The following is a 23308-nucleotide window of genomic DNA, read 5'->3' as shown; positions in this document are numbered from 1 at the left end:
CATCTGGCCAACAGCGTGGCCCCAGCTCCTGTTTGTGTCTCTCCCGTGTTACCTTCAGGCCCTCCTCCTCGGTTGCACTTTGCAGAGCCGTGCACTAAAGCAGGGCTCCACCCCGTGCTTTCAGAGCATGCTAAGGAGCTTGACAAGGTTTTAAACCATTGCAAGAATCAGGTTGGAAACTCACCGGCCAGGCGTAATTCCCAGCTTTGCTTCCCAGCCAGGCCCAGCCTGACCCCCATACTCGGCACGGAGATAGCTCTGTCACAGGGACTCCAAAGCACTTTACAAACACAAGTTAACTGGGAGGCAGGTCATTATTATCCCCAGTTCCTAGATGGGGAAACTGAGGCAAAGAGTGGTGCAGTGACTTGCACAAGGTCCCACAGAGAGGCAGGGGCAGAGCCAGGAATAGAACCCAGGCGTCCTGAGTGATATTCAGGCTTGTGCTTCACTACGTCGCTCTCTCCCCTTCGCTGCAAATGCAGAAAGCTCCAGACCTCATGGACACTTATGAAAGAACTTTCATGCCAGCTCCTTCCCCCGCAAGTGGGTGTGGCTTGTGGCGCTAGCACAGACAGGGGCTGCCGCATTCGGCACTAATGTGCAAGCCCGGGTCTAGAACTGCCAGAGGCTGCAAACGCCATCCCAGCCATGCCCACAGGGCCCAGGCAGCACCACAGCCCCTTGCACCCAGTGACACAGGGCAGATCACTTTACTCTTTTGGCCCCCCTTCGCCCATCTGCAAAACAGGAACAATCTCCAGCTCCCGGCCACCCCTGAACCTTCACTCCTGTGTGACTCGCCTGTCTGCAGTGCCTGAAACCCTCCGTGGAAAGGGGCTAGCCAAGGGCAAGGCCTACAGTCTTTGAAGGGTTAATTTAGGAGGCCAGCTCCCGCCCAGCACTCAGACACTCCCGTGTTGTGAGAGCCCCCATGGCTATCCCTGTCCCTCCCTCTAGCACAGACTCACCACCCATGGCACGTCCAGGCCATCCCCCCCGTGCTCCTCCCGCGCTGGGCAGTTGGCGCTCCCGCACAGAGCGGGCTCTGTCCTGCCCGTGCTGCCTGGCAAACCAAGAGCAGCAGGGTTTGGCCACTGGCTCTCCCAGGGCACTGCCCCAGAGGGGGCAGGGAGGCCGGTCCATGCGGCTAGGTCTGCTGCAGGGGACTGGCCAGGCTTGTGCCTCTGGACACATGGGCTCTGAGCTCCCTGCTTTCGCTGTCCTCTCCTCCCCTGACACCGTCACTCTCACTGGCTAAAAACACTCAGCACCTCCTGGCTAAACACTGGCCCGTGTTGATCCTGCACATTCCTCCGGCTCCCTCCTGCCTTCCCAGCCTTCAGCTCTGCTCTCCCCCGCCCCGCCAGCAGCCCGTTTGCTCTCTGCCTTCAAGGGGATGTTACTGGGCCAGCGTGGGGGGGGGGGGCTTACGTAAGGGCCCCCCTCTGATCCAGATTGTTCCTGGCAGCTCTGGCTCAGCCCTGCTCAGTATTCTCAAGGGCAGTTTTATCCCCTTGGGAACAGATGCAAAAAAATTCAGTGAGGAAGAAATAGCAACACGGCCAGGGCCCTCCCGCGCCCAGTGAAGGATGGCAACATCTACCGCCAAGTGCCTGCACCTGATTCCAGCCCAGAGCTTCCTGCCTTCAGCCTGTGCAATGGAAAAGGCTCCACGTCCCCCTGTGGCTGCCGCTGCTGCTCCCCCACTTGCACCATGTGGGGGGATCCACTGCCCCATCCCCAAGCCCTGCTCTCCTTCCTCTGCAATAAATCTCAGCATTTCCTTGGGCGGGGCGGGGCTTAGATACAGAGCATTTTGGAGGAGTTTAGTGATGGGTCCAGCAGGCCACAGGGATTGGAAGCCAGCCCATTCCTCCAGCCGCTCTGGCTCCAGGCTCCCCAGGGTTCAGGTGGTGACAGATGTGGAGCTGCTGTTCTGAACACTGCCAGACCTGCTATGTGAGAATACTGCTGTGTCCCAGCTCGCTATAAACGGCTCCCCAGATAAGGGCATCTGGGTGTACCCTGAAACACAATGGAGCAGCTGTTAGCTTCAGGGTGACCCTGTATCTTGTCTCTGCAACCTTGTTTTGCAATGCTGAGTCTGCAAACGCGTCCTGCAAACCTGGGGACACTTGAGACAGGAGGACTGAGTAGGGTGACCAGATGTCCCAATTTTATAGGGACAGTCCCAATTTTTAGGCTCCTATTACCCCCCAGCCCCGTCCCAATTTTTCCCACTTGCTGTCTGGTCACCCTAGGACAGAGAGAGACAGGGTCTGTGGGGGAGTCTAAAGGAACTGGCCTTCCCAGAACCAGCCAATAGTAAGTGTCAGGGGAAGCAGGCAGGCGCACAGCCTGAGTTAGTGTTTTTAAGGCGTTTTCTCTGAAATAAGAGATACTTTGCTATGAGCAGCTGCTGATTCCCACCCTCACTCCTCTGGAGGAAACAGAGCTGCAGGGTCGGACCCGCTGAGGTGATCACACCCAGGGGCTGCGGCCAGCACCTGGCCTGAGAGCAGGAGGAACACGGGATCCGTCCCAGACAGAGGCGATGGCCAGGGACCTGAGACCCAGAGGGGCGCACTGGAGAGCCCCACAGGGGCCAGCGATGCGGGCCGCCTGGTAACAGGTGTTGTGCAGCCGGGGAGCTTGGCAGCGCTGTAACGGTGCAGCGTGCCCGGTACAGACGCACCCTGCGTAACAGGCCTGGCACGGTGCTGGTGGAGCTGCGTGGGAGCATCAAACCCTAGGACAGAGAGAGACGGACTCGCCGGCTTCAGACAGCAAGGGCCAGGGCAGCAAAACACTGAGCACCCCAGACGCACGGAGGCGCCTACAGGGGGTTTGAAGGCGAGTTCGGTGACTAACTTTTGCAACCCCCACCAGGCAGTTCCTCGCCCCTGTGTAACCCTGGCTCTTAATGTGGAGCTGTGCCCAAGCCCTTCTAGCCAATCAGAAAGCAACTGACAAGGACTCCCCTTAGCAGCCCAGTGTGTGACCGTTAACCCTTTCACTCCTGGACTGAACTGTAATACTGTGCAAAGCAAGTATCTAACACCAGCCCAGTGAAGAGGTTGTGGGTAGACTCTGGGACTGGGAGCTGGCACTCCTGAGTGTTAATTCTGACTGCCATCAGCTTGCCTTGGGCAAATCATTTCTCTGCTCTGTGCCTCGGTTTCCCCATAGCACTCTGTACTCAAAGCAGCACCCTGGAACCCCCATAGTCACCCCTGTCATATAATTACCATATATTTCATACACAGCATGCCCTGTAAGCTATCCTAGGAAAGGTCATGATCTGTTGAAACCCATTGTTCTGTCCAAATATGTATATCCTTGGTGCGTATGAAGTTATGAGATTGTGCCGTATGGTTGTTACAGAAATCTGTGGTACTTTGAGAGTCCTCCACTGTCAGTTCCCAGTGACAACAAAGGAGGGTGTGAAATGACCATTCATCAGCAGGGGAGTTGTAAACAAGGGATTTAAGATGCTGTAAGAAAGCGGCACAAGCATCACACCAGAGAGGAATTGCTCAACTCTGTGACTCCTTTTAACATCATCCCTCCCTCCCGTTTTACACCACACGCAGACTCACAGTCACCCACCAGCTCACACACAGGCCAGGTTCCCCTCCGGGTTCTCCCAGACTCGTCCCTTTTTTGAGGGAGCTGTCCCAGGAAACCCAGAAGGGTGCTCCGTGCGTGCTGCCACCTGTCCAGTTTTATGGGCTCCAGATCATCCCAGAGGTCCTGGGTTTTGTACCTCAGAGGTGGCAGCCCATTCCCCTTGGCCTGGCACCTTGTAGGCGAGGTGCTGCCCTGGCAGGGCCAAGCAGAGAATTCTCAGCTAGCGATTCCTTATTCAAAGGCCTCGCACAGCCACAAAACAATCCAGCAACCAGCCTGCTGGCCTGCAAGTTGGGACACCTGGGCTCCATTCCCAGCCTTGCCACTGACCTGCCGTGTGACCTCTGTCATGACACTTCACCCTCTCCCCCACTCTATCTGTGTTGTCAGTGGAGCAGGGCCCATCTTTCTGGATGTGCATGGGTGCTGCCTGGCGGGGCCATGCTGGGCGTTACTGCAGTAACAATACGGTGTCAGGCCAGAGTGGCTCAGGCAGGGAGGCAGGTGGCTTCTGATCTCACATCACAACCCAAGCCATAAACTCACTCCTCGTTTTCAAGCTCTCTGCCACGAGGAGCTGCCCAGGAAAAAGATCCCAAATGGAATTGTCCACAACCAGCCCATCAGGTCAGTCTTTCCTTCTCTTCCCTGGGCCCGGGCCTCGTGTGAGTTGGAGGCATCGCTGGGAGCCTCTGAGTAATGCAGGAAATGGAGGTGAGTCACTGGGCCTGCTGTCCAAACTGTTTCTCTTGCTGAGAATGGCAGTTTAGATTAGGCAGAAAAATTGTGTTGGCTGGTCTGTCCCTGGCCATAAATTGTTCTATATTCCAGGTGGGGAAGGGGAACGAAGCCAGGCAGATGGGAGCAGAGAAACCTCTGCAGAGGTTACGTGAGGTCACAGGGCATCAGAAGGTAACACCAGGGTTAAGACTGTGAAACGCACAAAGCCAGTTCAGGTCTTTGCTCGGGACCCTGGGGCCTTGGTCACAGTGGGCCCCTCTAGACACACAACTCTCCTGATTGCTGGCAGGCGCAGCGCAAGCACACCCTGGGCTCAGCCGCACGAAGACTTTTCCAGCTGTTCTCCAAAAACGAAGTCGATTATTGACCCTTCATTCTTGCGTTTCCTGTTTTCTGTGAAACTAGATTCCCGCAACATTTTAAAGGGACACTCAGTGTAAGGACACCACAGTCACTTTCTTTGCCTCTGTTCCTAACATCAGAGATTAATCTTTTTTTAAAAGATCTAGTTAACTTTCTGCTGGTTTAGACGTGTGTTTGCCCCTCCCCTGCCGCCTTGCACTCCCCTGATCTGAGACAATGGAAATCCACAACGTCAATTTCCATGTTGTTTACGGTCCGTTACTGCTTTTCATGTCAAATGGATGGTCCTGGGCCTCGGGAAACCTGGCTCAGTCACTGACGTGCTGTGTCACCCTGGCTGAGTCACTTAATCTACCCTGTGCCTTAGTTCCTCTTCTGTACAATGGGGATAAGATTTCCCTAGCTCATAGAGGGGTCGTGCGGCTAACCCCACAAATAGCCGTGAGGCTCAGACACGCTGCTGCTGAGTGCCAGATCAGTATACAGATAGCAAGTCTCAGCTGCACCGCGGAAGCATGGCCAAGTGGTTATGGCACTCGGGGGGATGTTGGAAACCAGACTTCAATTCCCCACTCTGCCACAGGCTTCCTGGGTGACCTTGGGCAAGTCTCCTCACCTCCCCGTGGCTCATTTCCCTCCTGCACAACAGGGATAAGAGCACTGTGCTGCCCCCCGGGGGCTGTGGGGAAGACATTAAAAACCGTGACGTGCTAGGATAGTGCAGTGATGGGGCCAGAGAGGTGCCTGCGATACCGAACTGGCTCAGAGGGCCATGATGTACCACATCTGCAGGCAAACGTGGATTTCTTTCTTTAAAATGTCTTACCATGGAAAGTAAAAACAATTATAAATCACAGGAATCCCCTGGGCGAGTCTCGTGGCCTGTTGCCTTCTGCCTGTCTTGTCTATTCAGAGTGTCCGGGCCTCAGCCTGGCTCTCACTCGGTGTCTGTGCAGCACCGGCACCACCAGGCAGAAAGGGCTCGGCCCACAGTCAGGGTCCGTTCCCACAGGGGCCCATGCTGAGCGCTCTGGGGGATCCATCCCTCTGGGTCTCATGCTGGGCAGCTCAAACCGGAGGCACCAAAAGCCAGCAGCTGCTTACGAGAGGGCAGGACTTGGTGGCTTGCGCAAGGGCCCCTCGCGAGCCTGCCCCAGAGCCATCTCAGCAGGCAGTGCCTAGGAGGCTCTGCGGGGTTGGACTCGACCCCGGCTCTGTGCCACTCCCCGGCAGCCATGGTCGGGCTGTCTGCATTGCTACCTCGACCCACGGAGAGGCACTCCGCAGGCTGGAGCACTTCCAAAGGCTGGCCTGACAGCTTCCCCGGGCCCCGCTTGCTCCTGGCGCCCGAGTTAAGCCCAGGAGTGTCGGTGCAGCGAGGACTCGCCCCCAGCCAGCCGCAGTGAGGGACCTGCATCTCAGCGGGCTTGGACTTCAGCACGTGAACTCTCACTCTAGACACGGACACTGGCTTTGCCCCCTGAGCCCTGGCTGCATTCCTGCCCCCTGGCATTGGTCCTGGGATCCTGACCTACCACTCTGAGACGCCAGCCCCAGCTCTAAGCCCTGACCTAGGCACCGGCCTGCCCACCCTCGCCCTGGTTGTGACAGTGCCCCTCGTAAGGGACGGTGTCTTGGCAGTCAGGCCTAGCGGTCCCAGCTGGGCTGGCACCCACAAGGCAGGACAGGCAGCAAGCACCAAGAGCCAGGGTTAGGCGGGGGGTAGAGGCAGAGATCAGAGGTAGTCTCCAGGTTGGACTCAGGCTCGAAGTCGGGCTTGGGTGGAAGACTGGCAATCAGCCAACAGCCTGGGCCACCCTCCAGGATTAAATACTGAGCATGGGCCAATCAGAAGGCTGCAGGGACCTGCCAATCTAGAACCTCTGGGCATCACTTCCTGCAGCGCCTAAAAATCTTCACAGCGCTCCTTAGACTCCACTGGCCCTTGCCATACAGCCCAAAGCTTTGGATGTTCGCATCACCTGCTCCAACCCAGCACGGGTCTGTCCTGCCCCCCTCCCGCCCCCCATGTACAAACTGCCGCGCACCCCTCAAATTCCCTCCTCAGAACTGCCCCCAGCTAGGGTGACCAGATGTCCCGATTTTATAGGGACGGTCCCGATTTTTGGGTCTTTTTCTTATATAGGCTCCTATTACCCCCCACCCCCGTCCCGATTTTTCACACTTGCTGTCTGGTCACCTTACCCCCAGCCAAGCCTGCAGCCCCTGGACTCAGAGTTAACATGACACTGCACATTCTCCTCCACATAACGGGAAGTGACAGCTCTATTATAATAACTCAGTCATTAGGATCATCTCATAAATAGGCCTCGTTAGGCTTTAATGAACCCTGCTGCATCCTGTAGAGTGTCTCTTTCAATTAGCTCTTTGGGTGTGATGTGACGGGCACGTGCCCATGGCCCCTGCCTGGGCGTACGCGAGTTACATAAGAGGCTGTTTTTAGCCCCGTGTTACAGCACATCTTTGGCCCTGGGCATTCTGGAGAGGCCGGGCCCCCGAGGGGTAATGACACCAGGATCTCTGCTCAGCTCAGGCATGATCGGCATTGTTGGTATGTGCCCAAGCTGGCCTGGCACTCCGGGCTCATCACTCCATGGGGAGTTCTCCTCCCCACAGGCCGGGTGGGAAGGATTTGGGGGCTGGTCTGTGCTTTGCCAGTGTCTCCTGTTGGAGGGAATGTCTATTAACCCCTTCCTGACTGGTGTTGTGCATTCCTCCTCGGGCACCCCATGGCAGCATGTGCCAGTCTCCCATCTCTGCAGACCAGCTACACAGAGCTCAGCAACGGGAGTGTTTAGCCCCCTCGGACCTGGCACCCTGGTAGGTGCAGCAGCTGCTTAGCACAGGAGTGGTTCTGATCCTGGCTGTCGCCCACATCCCTAAGCAGGGGTCGTGTTCCCTGCATCCCCCTGGGGACTGGGAGCTGAATGCCCGGACGGGTGTAAAACGCTACGAGGCTCTCGGCCGAGAAGCGCTACAAAGAGGCAAAGTGTTCCAGCTAGTGCATCCCTCTCGTGTGAACAGCTCCCCAGCCCCTCTGGTGCCCCCAGGGACGCTGAGCCAAGCTCCCCACAGGGCTGGTGTGGTCGAGCGGCTGAGGAAGGGTGCTTGGAGCTGGTCGAGGGTTCCTGTCAGGGCAATGACCGTGCCATGCTGCCATGGGGATTGGTTTGAGCTGCCCTTGTTTCGACTGTTCGAGCTGAATGAGCCCAGTGCCCAGATCCGTTAGCACGGTGGTTCTCAAAGCCGGGCTGTCGCTTGTTCAGTGAAAGCCCCTGGCGGGCCGGGCCGGTTTGTTTACCTGCCACGTCCACAGGTTCGGCTGATCGTGGCTCCCACTGGCCTTGGTTCGCCACTCCAGCACATCTCTGGGTCCGCGCCACTTCCCACAGCCCCCATTGGCCTGGAGCGGCGAACTGCGGCCAGTGCGAGCCACAATCGGCCGAACTTGCGGACGCGGCAGGTAAACAAACTGGCCCGGCCCGGCCCGCCAGGGGCTTTCCCTGACCAAGCGGCGGACCGGCTGTGAGAACCACTAAAACAACAAGGAGTCCGGTGGCACCTTAAAGACTAACAGATTTATTTGGGCATAAGCTTTTGTGAGTAAAAACCTCACTTCTTCGGATGCATCCAAAGAAGTGAGGTTTTTACTCACGAAAGCTTATGCCCAAATAAATCTGTTAGTCTTTAAAGTGCCACCAGACTCCTTGTTGTTTTTGTAGATACAGACTAACACGGCTACCCCCTGATACTTGACACCATGTGAGAACCACTGCGTTAGTGGACACAGGCACAGAAGCAAACTCCCTAGTATGCCAGGGCAGAGCCCGTCCTGCCAGGCAGTCCATGCCAGGCGGGTTAGGCAGGTTAGGAAAGACTGCGATTAACCCCGGAGCTGTGACATTCCTCCCCAGCCATCCCTGACCCTCCCAAGGGGAGGAATTCCTCCCTCACTACGGCACTGCTCCGCTCAGTGTGTCCATCCACGCCTGGGGTAGTGCGCTGGGCTGGACCCTTCCCTGGCACAGCCCCCGGGCAGTCACCACAGACTTCAGCCCAAAGCGCCCTCCACGTCTGCCCCTCGCTCCTCCAGCACACGGCAGGCTGCATCCCCTGTGCCTGCTTCAGCCCTCCCACGAGACTTGCTCACAGCTGTCAACAGATGTTAGAGCTCCAGCAAGCACAGCACCACACCACCCCACACCCGGACACCGGGGGGCTGAGAGCCACTGAACCAAACTGTAAACCCTGCATATGATGGAAACCAAATCAGGCTGGGGGGTGCGGCAGCCCCCAGCACCCCTAGGTCCAGCACCTCTGATGGACACACGTATATATGCACAGACACATGGACACACACATGCACGGACCACATGGACACATGCACAGATGGACACACACACACATACGTATATATGCACACAAACACAGACTCGTGGACACACACACACACAGACTCGTGGACACACATGTACGGACACACACACACACGTATATCTGCACATGCATACTAACATACACAGACTCATGGACACACAGACTCATAGATGCACGTCTATATGCACAGACAGACTCACACATACACACACGTGAGCGCATTAACACAAGTTCAGGCTCTAGGGCGAAGCATTCCCAATGCGAGCTGCCTGTGTGCTAATGTGCAGAGCATTCACCCTTCCAAACAGCCGCGGCTGGGTGCTGACTGCATCCTGCCCAGAACAATATTTCTCTTGCCAAATGACTTCCCGGGGCCTGAGCCGAAGGCTGGCCTGCCGCACACCCCGTTGCTGTTCCCAGACACGCCTCACAGAGGTCACCCCGGGTGCAAGCCAGGGCTGCCTTTGGCTTCTCTGGGGAACAAACATGCAGCAGGGAGGGGGGAGGGGGTCTAATCCTGTGAGAGGGATGCTGCAGAGCCTCCCAGCACCCTCCCCTCCTCCAGACTTTGGAGAGAGGGTCTCTGAGGGCTGGGCGAGGCACAAGAATTCCAGCTCACAAAAGCCGTTGCGGTTCCAACATTTGTTTTCATTCTGCATTGCACTGAAATCGAGACCTTGCAGAAAGCCGAGCGAGCCCACCCCGGCGTAGCCACGCCTCAGCGCTCTGCTCTGCCTGGTTCAGGGCAAGGACTCGCACTCAGTCGCCCCCGGCGCAGGGGAGGGACCGACCACCAGGCGAGCAGCTGCTACGGGGCACGCTCTGGCTTTCGCTCACTCTCTCCTTTCTGCAAAAAGGTTTGGTTTCATTTTCCGACAAATAAACGTATCCTAGAAAATCTCCCAACCTGCTCCAGTTCTCAGCCCTGGCAGGGATAGGAGCTAGAAGCACATCTTGGCTTTGAGAACCAGTAACCCACAGTCTGGCCTGACCCACCTGCCTCCATCTGAGGTTGTTGATCACAAGGATCACTGATTATTTCATTTTGAAAAGAAAGGACATCCCATGACCCCTTAGATACAACTGGGTACCTACGGGAATGCCAGCCAGACGCACTGGTTCCAGGGCAGCACTTGGGCCATGGAGACTTTGAATGAGACCACTGGGAGGAAGCATGGCCCCTTTGAAATCAGCATCTTGCCTGAATACATACCAGAGAATTTACCGCAAAGCACTCTCACTTCACTAAAATGCACCCACCTCTGGGGTGGAAAGCAGCAGATGTTGAATGGCACAGCATAACAGTTTGCAGCAGCATGGGAGAAATAGAAAGTAATACCCAGCTGAGACTGCAGAGGGAACTTAAAGAGGGTGAGGGCAGTTACCCAGGTCGGGATTTGGCTAGGACATTAGGTTCCCAGAGACGCCCGTCTGGGGGAATCGGGAGTGAAAATGCATGGGCTTTGCAGTTGGCTGGAAGGAGATGTGATCAGGTACACGCACTGCAGCAGCCGGGCCTGCGGGGGCTACTGGCACACGGAGCCATAGGGTAAGTTGGGGCGAGCTCAGTGGTATGTCCCATTTGACAAAGCGCTCTCCCAGCTGTGCAGCACAGATTGGGGGCATGGTGCCAGCTAAGGCAATGCCACCCACACACTCGCCCCTCCACACCCTGCAGCACCACAGCCGTCCCACCCAAGTACTAGCCTGACCCTGCTTAGCCCCTGAGAGGATGACCTCCACCCCACCCCAAACCCTACTCCTGGCATTGCTTTGGGTGATGCTGATACAGGACTGGCACGTCCAGCAGTGATCTCAATCCAGATTGCGGCTGGCTCGGAGGAGACACAAAGCCCTCAGCAGCCCCTCCCCTCACGGAGAGCTGGTACCCAGCCCGTTCAGGCAAGCACTCACCTTGCAGGGGCGCAGACACACCGGCCATCCCGTATCACTGCTTCTTTGCTAGCACCGATAGCCCAGGTGCCAAGGGGAATGGGGGATGGGCAGAAGGGGAACCCTGTATCCAGGATTGCAGACAAAATCCTGTTCCACTGAGTCCCTGGGACGCCCTGATGTGTCCCAGCGAGCCTGGCCCACGCAGCAGGCCGGGGAGCCCTCCCTGGCTCGGTCTGGCTCCCTGGGCAGGGCAGGGTGCTGCTGCAGACAGCCTGTTGGCAGGTCGGGCCCCACGTGCTGACATGCAGCAGCCCTATCTGTTGAGCCTTGTTCTGATGAGCTCGTCGGTCCGCAGGCAGGCAGAGGCAATGGGACTCGGAGTCCAGGAGCAGCCCGGTCAGCAGCTCATGGCAAGAGGGGAGCTCAGACGCTAGTGCCTGGCCCCTTACCGACCCCGCCGCACCCACACAGCTGTGCTGGGCCTACCGCCTGCCACGCAGCCCTCTGCCCACCCGGCCCCTCGCAGCCCTGGCCGCCACGTGCGCACACTAGCCCTGGCCTATCAGAGGGTGGCAGCTCACGGCATTTAACTGCAGATCCAGAGTCAGATTGCAGTGACTTCGGAGTAAGTGCAGTGACCCCAGACTGACCCCAATTAAAGCGCATCAGACTCCAGCCAGTGGCCAGAAAGCAGCCGCTGTTGCAATGGCCCCGTCCTGCTCCGTCTCCGCTCCCTGTGCCCCCGGCACAGCCACACACACGCCACAGGAACTACAGAGAAGTCTCCTGCTTCACATCAGAGCGCTCCGCTTGGCCTGGTGCAGGCCAGACAGTCCACGAGATTACATAGATTTGGGGCCAGGTTCTCCACTGCCCGGCACCGTGTGTCACCATTTACAGCAGTGCAAAGTAAGCGTGTAATGCTGCTAAGCGGGAAAGGGAGCGATTTGCACCCTTTGCACTGGTGTGAATGACTGCAGGAGGTGCAGGGCGATGGCCAGGCAGGCCCTGCAAGCTAAAGACCTGGACTCCCTTCACTCACTGTTAGTGTCCTTGTTTCAGGCTCACTAGATCTGCACTGTCCTCTCCCCTCCCCCACGTGCAGGGTCCTCCGCCTTTCGCCTTCCACACCCCTGCCTGTGCAGCCCAGACCCACCCAGCATCCCCCTCCCAACAGCAACCTGGCAAGGGCCCCCTGGGCGTGACCAGGGGCCTCATCCAAGGAACATGAAAAAGGAACTTTTCTCTATGAAACCTCAGCTTGGAGGGCAACGGTGAAAATGGCAAACTGGTTCCTGCCTGAGATCTCTGGGGCTGGGACACAAGCAGCTGGGGGGGGGAAGGGGGGGCAGGGAGGAGAGAAAATAGAAGCAATTTGCCAAGTCTTAGCTTTATGCCAAGTGGTTAGGTGGCTGCATTGCAAATCCCCAACAAGGAGACAGTTCTGGGGGCAGCCTGAGCAGGAATGGGCCACGGTCCATCTATCTCTGTTTCCACCTCCCCCCCACATCACTTGCTGTCGGATGCCTGAGGGGGTCCCTTAGCTTGGAGTGGGCAGGGGCGCTCGCCCTGGCTGTGTCTGCTCTGTGCCCCTGGAAGTGTCAATCCAGCACCAGTCACCGGAGCGAAATTCTCTCTCACACACGTGTAAGAGCATTTCTGCTTCCCATCCCTCGAAGCCCCCCAGGGCAGCCCTTGTGGAGTCCCTGCCCCACTGCTGGGCTGGGGGAAAGCAGAGGATGGTGGGAGAAAAACCGGGCAAACCGTGCACATCCAAAGGCAGATTTATCCAGCCCAGGCCCCTTTGTGGGGCAGGGGGTTACGTCCCTTTTGCTGTACAGCTCCAGGGGACACATAGCAAACTCATTCAGATGAGCCACTGGGGGATTATTTCTGGCCCTCCCCTCACCCTTGCTCCATTCCTGCTGTCAGGTGAGGTGTGCCCTGCACGCCACGGGAAACTGAACTGAACGCTCCTTGCTGGGCTGGCGGAAGCTCCGGTTCCCCAGGAGACAGGAGGGTTTTCACCTGACCTGACTCCATCAGATGCTGCCTTCCCCCCAGGGATAACCCTTTCCCTGCCCCAGGGGTAACAATGTCTGGGCTCCAGCACAGAGCCCCTGGGCTCGCTCACTCATGGTTCCACACACTGGTCACTAACACAGTCCTGGGATCCCCTTATCCCCCAGGAACAGCTCCAGCCCAGCACCGATAGCTCAGGACCCAAAGCCAGGTCAGGCTCCCGGCCAGCACACATGCGCTGAGCGCGCTGTAGCAGGACAAATCGCTCTCTGATGGCCTCAGAGGCACTCAGCCAGAAAGCAAGCTAGCCCAGGGATGTGTAACTTACAGGTGTCTGGGCCTGAAGGCTTCCAGGAGTCTCATCAAATTGAAAAGGGCACCTGAGCTCTCTCAATCTGAGGGCCAGACCCACCGAGGTACCTGGGCCCTGCAGCGCTGGGCACTGTAACAGCCACCATAGGTGCCCTGCCTCATGGAGTCCCCAGCCCCAAGCTGGGTGCCCAGGCTCCCCATTCGATGCATGGGGAGAGTCCCGGATCCGCAGGAGCCAGCCCGCTGTCTCCAAAGCAGGAGTGAAATGTGGAGCAAAGGGGCAGGGCTCAGCGCCCAGCTCCCCGAAGGTCTGGGGGCCTCGACTGACAGGCTGGAATCCCTCCACTTGGGAGCCTGAAGTGTGAACCCTCTTCTGGGCCAGGTCAGCAGCTGAGATAGCCCAGGCCTGGCTTGGGAAGTGAGCCCGTCACCCAGGGGTCAACGCACTCACCCGGAGGTGGCAGGTCCCTGCTAGGTCAGCCCGGCTGTGTGGCTGCAGCACAGACGAGCCTGTAACTGACTAGCTAGTCCTTGGAGCAGTGCCCTGACCCCCAGCTGACCGAGTCAGTCTCCCTGGCCCAGGAACAAAGGGAAAAGGCTCCAACAGGAGAAAGCCAGCCCCACCCAAACCAGCCTGGTGGCTGGGGCTCTCTGCTGGGCTGCGGGAGACCCGGGTTCACATCCCTGCGGCTGATCAGGCAGAGCCACGACTTGAATCTGGGTGTCCCACCCGGCCAGCAGGACACACACAAATTCCCAGCCTGCTCGCCCGCCGTTGTCCTTTGTCAGGCGCCCCGAGTGCACGGACGGGCTCGGGCCCGGTGGCGAACGCCTGGCTTGAGAACCCGGGCGGCTCATTAGCTGTGGGGCCAGCAGATACTTGGGTGCCTGTGGGGTTCGCTGGCAGCCGAGGGGCAGTTTTGAGAATGTCAGTGGGGACCAAAAGGTGGAGTGAGGTGTCTAACTCCGTGTGTGCTCTGGTCCTGCCTGGCGTACACACCCCCCCGCAGTGCCAGGCCTTGGTCAGCGGTTGTGCTTTTCCCTGGAGGAAAGCGTCATGTTGCCTAACATTTCTCCCATGGCAACTAGCACCTTAACCCCTTCACTGCTGCACTTGAGTCAGCCATGGTGAATGCAATGCTAGCGTGTGAGAACCTATCTCAAGAAGTTTTAATACACTTGCAAACCGGATTACAGAGTACATCTCATCGAGCCGGCGCGTACGCTCTGAAGAACTGGGATGTGTTTACGCAGGTTATTTGAGTGGGCACTGGCTAAAGTTAGTGAAACGTTATGCCCCCATGTAGACAAGCCCTTGCCCTCGAGGTACGTAAGTACGGTATTATCCTCACCTACAGGAGTCTTGTGACTGATGCACAGGACTGGGAGTCAGGAGACGTGGGTTTTAGTTCTGGCTCTGCCACTGGCTCCTTAGGCAAGTCATTTCCCCTCTCTGTGCCTCACTTTCCCCACCTGAAAAATGGGAATAATAGTACTCTCCTGCCTCTCAAGGGGGTTGTGATGCTTAACTCACTCACGCTTGTGAAATGCTTTGAGATCTCAGATTACGGCAGCCATAGCACTGAGGATTATTTTACAGATGGGTAAACTGAGGCACAGAGAGGTTAGTGACTTGCCCAGGGTCACACTTGGTTGTAACCAGAACCCAGGAGCTGGGCGTAATAAGTGCTACTACTTAGCTCTTACACATCTCCCCACACTGCAGACAATCCAGGGAAAGAATCACTATCCCCACTTTTCAGATGAGGAAATGGAGTCCCAGGGAGAGGAAGCAACTTTCCCAAGGTGTCAGCGCAGGAACAGAGCCCAGGACTGAGTGTCTTCTGCTCTAACACTAGCCCACACACTCTTTCTAGCCCAGCCACATCAATCACAAAGTCAAAACCCAACCTCAAGGCCAGAGGTAAAGCTATAGAGTGACCCCCCGGAACAAAGAGCTGTGGATACCGGGACCAGTTCACGTCACGAAAGCACTTGCTATCCCCAGGGGATGGGGTGGAATGATACTGGACAGTCAGCTCCGTGCGTACAGCACGGGGCCCTATGGCCTCTCTAGGCCCCCCGACTAGAGCCTTGTGGTGCTACAAATGATGCCATCACAAATCAGCTGCAGACTGGGGGCCTGCCTGGAAGAGGTTTTAATCAAACATTGGGCTCAGTGGGGGAAGAGTGACTGGGGGAAACTCTCTGGCCTGTGGTCTACAGGAGGTCGGACTGAGTGATCTAATCATCCCTTCTGGCCTTAAGCTCTCTGAATCTATGATATGCCCCTTTGCTCCAAGGCTTGCGCTGTATGGTTCAGTACGAGTTCCTGGCCACATTCACGCCAGCTCGGGGTCTCTGGCCATCTCACTTGCATTCCAAACTCCTGTTCCCAGAGTCAAATCTTGAGTTTAAAAGAAGTCGCCCCAGCAGAAATGCCGCATTCAGGCTTTGGGGTTTAGTTATTAATTTAGCACTGGTGAGAAGGGCCAGGTGGAGCAGCCTGCCCGCCCTGGCAAATGCCACACTCGCCTCGAGTGATGCCTTCAGGGGTAACAGGGAGACGGCAGATTTCCAAACAGCCCTACATGCTGGGGGCACTGTGGGTGCTGAGCTGTGAGAACCAGGCACCGTGGGGGGCTGCTGAGCATGTAGAAATCCAGCACAGAGGCTGCAGGACCCACGCAGGCCTTGGCGTCGCAGCTCTGGCTGCCGGCACGGGGCTCCTTCACAACCAGCTGCGACGCGGGAACGGGACGGAGACCCACCAAACTCATTGTCTACTGGCCACTGAGCAGTGGTCACTATTATGCTGGGTTAGTTGTGAAAGCAGCCTAGAGGCCTCGTATTGCACCACCACCCCTGGGCCAGTCAGTCCCCCGGACACTTGACTTTTGGATCGCGAACAACTGTGGATTTTATTGCACAAAAAATTTACTGCAACAAAATGGGCATTAACCCCTTAGTTGCTGCAGCCTCTTTGCTCCCCCATGTTCCTGGGGCATCCCCAACGAACAGTGGCCACACGTACCCAAGACCTGGGGCAGGGCTGGACATGGGGCCTGTTGTCAAGTGGATTGAGTGGGAATCAGCAGCACCCATGGATGGCAATGGGAGACTCCAGCAGGTCTTTTGCCCTGGAAGAAGGGAGCCCCTGGCCACAGCCCAGGCAGGTCCCCACAGTCAGGTCCTCAGTGCGGGTTGGAAGCGAAGACGGGGCAGCTCTATGGAAGGGAACGCTGCCCAGCTGGGAGTGTGGACCCGGCCTGCATCTGCCAGGCACCACAGGCCCCCACCAGAGCCCAGCTCCAGCCGTGCCAGAGCCCCCATCCTGGGGCAGCCCTTGCCCACCCGAAGTGCTCTCAGCACCCACTGCCCCCCCCTGCAGCTTGCAGCCCCCCAGCCCATGAATCCAGCTGGGAGCAGGGTCTGTTTCATCCTTAACCTGCCCTCCTGGCCAGTTCTGGAGGGGGGCTCAGCTCCGGCTGAGGGCCATGGGGGGGGGGGGGGATGTTCCACAGACATGGGAGGGGGGATTACAATAAAGCCAAGTGTCCAGCCCACAGGCAGCTATTAACCCCTCACCCCAGTCCTACCCCGGAGGGAAGCCCTGCCCTCTGTGTCTTGGCCCAGGTTCCTGGGGGGCAGCCAATCATCTGCACCTTTGCCTGGAGCCCTGGGGGCTGCCCCCCACCTGTCTGCGCCTTGGCCCGGAGCCCTGGGGGCTGCCCCCCACCTGTCTGCGCCTTGGCCCGGAGCCCTGGGGGCTGCCCCCGACCTGTCTGCGCCTTGGCCCGGAGCCCTGGGGGCTGCCCCCGACCTGTCTGCGCCTTGGCCCGGAGCCCTGGGGGCTGCCCCCGACCTGTCTGCGCCTTGGCCCGGAGCCCTGGGGGCTGCCCCCGACCTGTCTGCGCCTTGGCCCGGAGCCCTGGGGGCTGCCCCCGACCTGTCTGCGCCTTGGCCCGGAGCCCTGGGGGCTGCCCCCGACCTGTCTGCGCCTTGGCCCGGAGCCCTGGGGGCTGCCCCCGACCTGTCTGCGCCTTGGCCCGGAGCCCTGGGGGCTGCCCCCGACCTGTCTGCGCCTTGGCCCGGAGCCCTGGGGGCTGCCCCCGACCTGTCTGCGCCTTGGCCCGGAGCCCTGGGGGCTGCCCCCCACCTGTCTGCGCCTTGGCCCAGAGCCCTGGGGGCTGCCCCCCCACCTGTCTGCGCCTTGGCCCGGAGCCCTGGGGGCTGCCCCCACCTGTCTGCGCCTTGGCCCGGAGCCCTGGGGGCTGCTTCACCCCACCCCCAGGTCGGTGCCTTGGCCCGGGGAAGGCTCCCGGCAGCAGCACAGGGCCAGAGGCCGGTTCTGTAACCGGACCCCCAACAGCAGCGTCCCAGCTCCCCCCGCCGGACCCCGCGCAGCCCTCGCCGAGCCAGCCGGGCCGGGGGGAGACGAGCAGGAGCCGCGCCCAGCAGCGAACTCCTGCCCCGGACCCCAGGGGCTGTGACCCGCCCGGCTGGGGCAGGAGTCGGGCCCGGCTCGGGGGCACAGCGTGGGGCGCATCCCCGGGCGAGCCCCAGCGCCCATCCTCGCGGCTTCGGGCCCGCGGGCCGAACACTCCCGTCCCGCACTTCGGGGAAGTTCCGATCCGGATGCCTTGGCGCGAGCCTGGCCCGAGCTGTATCCGAGACACCCCCGCCCCCAAGTGTTCGCCTTGCCCAGGGTCCGGGGGGCTGCCGGGCTGCGGGGTGTCTGGGCAGGATCGGGCCCGGGCCGGGCGGACGGGGCGGGGGGCCCCGGGCACTCACCCATTTTCTTTAAGGCTCTGTCCGGGCGCCTGGTGCCGCCGCCGCCGTCCTGCGGGGGCTGCTCCGGCCGGGATTTCTTCCTCCAGCCGCAGATCATGGTGTCCGGGCCAGGCCGAGCCCCGGGGCCACCCCGCCCGCCGCGGGCTCCCTGCGCGGAGCGAGCCGCCTGCGCGCGGGTCTCAGAGCCGCGGAGCCAGCGCCCGTCCCAGCCGGCGCGGGGAGGCGCAGGGAAGGAGTCACATTTCAGGGCACGGAGAGCGATTATGAACCGCGTGGGGCTGGAGAGCTCCGCCCACGGGCTGCGCCGCCCCGGGCCACCGCACCAGCGGGAGCGCCTGTTTGCTGCGGGGGGGGGGCAGAGGGGCACAGCCTAGCAGGGCCGCCCGGGGCGGGGGGGCAAGTGGGGCGATTTGACCCGGGCCCCGCAGGGGCCCCCACGAGAGTTTTTCGGGGCCCCTGGAGCGGAGTCCTTCATTCGCTCCGGGGTCCCCGGAAAACTCTCGCGGGGACCGGGCCCCCGGAGCTTCTTTCGCTCCGGTTCTTCGACGGCAGTTCGGCGGCGGGGGGGTCCCTCCGTCCCGGGACCCGCCGCCGAAGTGCCCTGAAGACCCGCGGCGGGGGGTCCTTCCGCCCCGGGACCCGCCGCCGAAGACCCCAGGCCCCCGAATCCTCTGGGCAACCCTGCAGCCCAGCACCCCTGGGGCAACACCTCCCAAACTGGGTCTGTGAGCCCGGAGCGGCAGGAGACGGGCACTGCCCCAGGGCAGGAGAAGGGCTCTGTGAGCCTGTAGTGGCAGGAGACGGGCACTGCCCGAGGGCAGGAGATGGGCTCTGTGAGCCTGGACCGGCAGGAGACGGGCACTGCCCGAGGGCAGGAGAAGGGCTTTGTGATCCCGGAGCGGCAGGAGACGGGCACTGCCCGAGGGCAGGAGATGGGCTCTGTGAGCCTGTAGTGGCAGGAGACGGGCACTGCCCCAGGGCAGGAGATGGGCTCTGTGAGTCTGTAGTGGCAGGAGACGGGCACTGCCCCAGGGCAGGAGATGGGCTCTGTGAGCCTGCAGTGGCAGGAGACGGGCACTGCCCCAGGGCAGGAGACGGGCACTCTGAGTCTGTAGTGGCAGGAGACGGGCACTGCCCCAGGGCAGGAGACGGGCACTGCCCCAGGGCAGGAGAAGGGCTCTGTGAGTCTGTAGTGGCAGGAGACGGGCACTGCCCCAGGGCAGGAGATGGGCTCTGTGAGCCCGGAGCGGCAGGAGACGGGCACTGCCTGAGGGCAGGAGATGGGCTCTGTGAGTCTGTAGTGGCAGGAGACGGGCACTGCCCCAGGGCAGGAGAAGGGCTCTGTGAGCCTGTAGTGGCAGGAGACGGGCACTGCCCCAGGGCAGGAGACGGGCGCGGTCCAGCATGAGAGGCACTGAGGTGGCCCTGCCCAGTCTGGTCACCGCCTGGCCTTAGCAGACACATTCTAGGCCTGGCCCATCAGCGTGAAGGGCCCAGGGATCACTGGCCAATCACCTCCTGCCTCTGGGACCTCTGGCAGCGGTGCCCACGTTCTCCCCTCCCAGGGAATGCCCAGCAACAGGCTGGGCCTGGGGGCGTCTCCCACCCCTCCCAGGGTGGGCCTGAGGAGTTTTCTTGCCCAGGGTAGGGGACATTTTAGGTGCCCACCAAACAGCTGAGCAAAAACAACACCACAAAACAAAACCACAACCCAGTAGTTGTCATTCAGGGCAACCACCCTGATCGCCTGCCCCTCCGGCTGGCCCTGTCCTACCAGCGCCAGCGCCAGCGCCCTCCCCTGCCAATCTGCTTCAGGTGGTGGAACTTTCCACGGACCCCAGGCCCCAGGACAAGCACAGGCTGGCAGGCTGAGTGTTCCCAGTGGGGCTGGAGCCAGGCTCGGGGACCCACCCCCCTCATCAGGTGTCAGAGCCCCGGCTCCAGTCCAAGCAGGAATATCTACGCTGCTATTTTTAGCCCGGTGAGCCCAAGTCAGTTGACCTGGCTCTGAGACTCACTGCCCTGGGAGGTTTGCAGTGGAGATGTGCCCTGGACACACACCCACCACGGGGCCTGGGATCTGAAAGTGCTGCAGCAGGAATTGTTCCCAGCAATGACTAGGGTTCCCCCCCACCCCGTATTCTCCAGGCCTCAGTTGGCCAGTGTCCTCTGTGCAGCATGGCTCACACTTGCTTTTACTGTACTGACTTTGCTAGTGCTTTTTATGGAGCCTGTTTGAAAATTAGGCAAATACCCAGATGAGTTGATGCACCCCTTGGCAGACCTCTGCTACCCCCATGGGCAGGAGCGCCGCCAGCTTTTTTGGCGCCCTAGGTCCCGCCCCCGAAATGCCGCCCCCGACAGAGGCAGCGGAAGGTCCCGCCCCCGAAATACCGACGACTACCAGGGAGGCCGAAGATCCAGCCACCACAGTCGCCGCCCCCCAAATGTTAGCACCCTAGGTGACCGCCTGGGTCGCCTAATGGGTTGTGCCGGCCCTGCCCATGGGTACGTGTATCCCTGGTTGAGAACCACTGCTGTAGGCCATACTTACAGGATGGGCGTCTCCATCTTGGGAAGCAGGGACTCTGAAAAAGATTTGGGGTTGGTGGTGGGTAATCAGCTGAACGTGAGCTCCCAGGACAATGCTGTGGCCAAAAGAGCTAATGCGATCCTGGGAGGCATAAACAGGGGGATCTCAAGTTGGGGGAGAAAAATTATTTGACCTCTCGATTTGGCAGTGGGGCGACTGCTGCTGGAATCCTGTGTCCAGTTCTGGTGCCCACAGCTCCAGAAGGATGCTGCTACATTGGAGAGGGCTCAGAGAAGAACCATGAGAATGATTAAAGGATTAGTAAAAATGCCTTACGGTGACAGACTCTACAAACTTAGCGAAGAGGTTAAGAGGAGACTTGGTCACAGTCTAGAGGTATCTACAGGGGAACAAATATTGAATAATGGGCTCTTCACTCTAGCAGAGAAAGTATAACAGGATCCAATGGCCGGAAGTGGAAACTAGCCAAATTCAGACGGGAAATAAGGAGTCAATGTTTGACAGGGAGGGTAATTCACCACTGGAGCCATTTCTCAAGGGTTGTGGTGGAGTCACCGTCACTGGCAGTTTTTGAATCCAGGCTGGCTGTTTTTCTAGACACTCTGCTCGAGGGGTTGTTGGGGGCAGGTCTCTGGCCCGTGCTCTACAGGGGGTCAGAGCAGATGGTCGCAATGGTCCCTTCTGGCCTTGGAAGCTCTGAAATGATGAAGGGCTGATCTTAGCTCCCTGGGCTTCGGCAGCTGCTCTAGTCTCTAGACAGCTTAGCTGGACTGAGCCCAGCCTCCGGCCCTGCCTCCCTGCTCCCCGGGAAGAACAGCGCAGGGCGCATGCACCGTAACCTTGTGGGGAGAGCAGGAGGAGTGCCTGGCGGCGGGGGGGGTGGGGGGGCGCTGGGAGGCAGGAAATAAAACTCTCTCCATTTGGATGCAACAAACCCACAGAATTCTATGGTAACTTGGAAAAATGCCAAATCGCACAGGCCTCGGGGGGAGATGACGGGGCCGTTCTCCCTTCGCCAAACCAGTGGCTGCGGCTTGCTGCACACTCACATGCACCACTTACGCTGGGCTCCGATTTTCAAAGTGATCATCAGAACAGTGATAGCTAGAAAGTGAATGTTCTTAAAGACCAAGCCAGGGCACACCCCACTGCTGTGCCCACAGAGTTCACAGGGCCCCGTTTAAACCTCCCCAGGAGTCACACCGAGGGGGGGGAGTGTCCAGAACTGAACCCTGGAGTCCTGATGCCTAGGCCCTGCGCTAAGCACTGTGCTGCAAGACCGAACAAAACAAAGATTTAACGGCATGGTATAATTCCGTTAACTCAGTGCAAACACAGTCACAAGTCAAACTGGAACAGGGACAGCGAAGGGCTACTAGGGTGAACCGAGGAACGGAAAACCTGTCTTATGAAAGGAGACTCAAAGAGCTTGGCTTGTTCAGCCTAACCAAACAAAGGCTGAGGAGAGATCTGATCGCTCTCTGTAAATATATCAGCGGGATAAATACCAGGGAGGGAGAGGAATTATTTAAGCTCAGTACCAATGTGGACACAAGAACAAATGGATATAAACTGGCCATCAGGAAGTTTAGACTTGAAATTAGACGAAGATTTCTAACCATCAGAGGAGTGAAGTTCTGGAACAGCCTCCCAAGGGGAGTAGTGGGGGCAAAAGACATATCTGGCTACAAGACTACGCTTGATAAGTTTATGGAGGGGATGGTATGATGGGATAGCCTCATTTTGGCAATTAATTGATCTTTGACTATTAGCAGGTAAATATTCCCAATGGCCTGCAATGGGATGTTAGAGGGGGTGGGATCTGAGTTACTACAGAGATTTCTTTCCTGGGTGCTGGCTGGTGAGTCTTGCCCACATGCTCAGGGTTTAGCTGATCGCCATATTTGGGGTTGGGAAGGAATTTTCCTCCAGGGCAGATTGGCAGAGGCCCTGGGGGTTTTTCGCCTTCCTCTGCAGCGTGGGGCATGGGCAGGGCCGGTGCTACCATTAAGGCAAACTAGGCGGTTGCCTAGGGCGCCAAGATTTGGGGGCACCAAAAAGCAGTGCCCCCAATTTTTTTTACAGTGTTCCTGGGCTGGGCTGCCAGCGGCGCGCTGACACGTGCGGCTCAGACTCCCCCTCCCAGCGCAGCAGCCGCTGTATGCAATTCTTGTCATTGCTGGTGGGGGCGGCGTGCTCGGGGAAGGGGCGTAGCAGAGGTGAGCTGGGGTGGGGAGCCCTGCGGCAGCTCCCCCCACCCCCGCGGCAGCTCCCCACCCCCCCCCGGCCCAGGGAGCCGTGCGGCACCTCCCCACCCCAGCTCATCTCTGCTATGCCCCCTCCCCGAGCACACGGTCACTGCTCCACTTCTCCCACCTCCCAGGCTTGCGGCGCCAATCAGCTGTTTGGCGCCGCAAGCCTGGGAGGGGAGGAGAATTAGAGCGGGGGCGGCGTGCTCGGGGAGGAGGCGGAGCAAAGGTGAGCTGGGGTGGGGAGCTGCCGCACTGCTCCCTGGGGGAGGGGGAGAAGTTGCCGCGGGGGGGCGCCTCAGGGTGGGGGGGGGGCGGGGAGCTGCCGCAGGGCTGGGGCGGGGGC

General features: G+C 59.3%; 1 protein-coding gene across 4 annotated transcripts in view; it reads right to left on the bottom strand.

Moving 5' to 3' along the window:
* LOC135977363 (1-phosphatidylinositol 4,5-bisphosphate phosphodiesterase delta-3-like) overlaps positions 1–18423 on the bottom strand; it is a 55679-nt gene extending 37256 nt beyond the window's left edge. For 2 of the 4 annotated variants that reach the window (XR_010594818.1, XM_065577913.1), the window contains exon 1: positions 18160–18423. Coding sequence is in view for 3 of the 4 variants with exons in the window: in XM_065577913.1 (XP_065433985.1) it covers positions 18160–18256 (97 nt within the window). In the remaining variant the exon portion in view is untranslated. Of the gene's footprint in view, positions 1–11049; positions 11476–18159 lie in introns of those variants that run through there. The other 2 variants (XM_065577914.1, XM_065577916.1) reach the window with 2 other exon arrangements.
* Between the last annotated feature and the right edge of the window lie 4885 nt (positions 18424–23308).

This window comes from Chrysemys picta, chromosome 24 (assembly GCF_011386835.1).
Source record: "Chrysemys picta bellii isolate R12L10 chromosome 24, ASM1138683v2, whole genome shotgun sequence".
Classification (NCBI taxonomy): Eukaryota; Metazoa; Chordata; order Testudines; family Emydidae; genus Chrysemys; species Chrysemys picta.
This window is presented reverse-complemented; position numbering and strand designations above follow the sequence as displayed.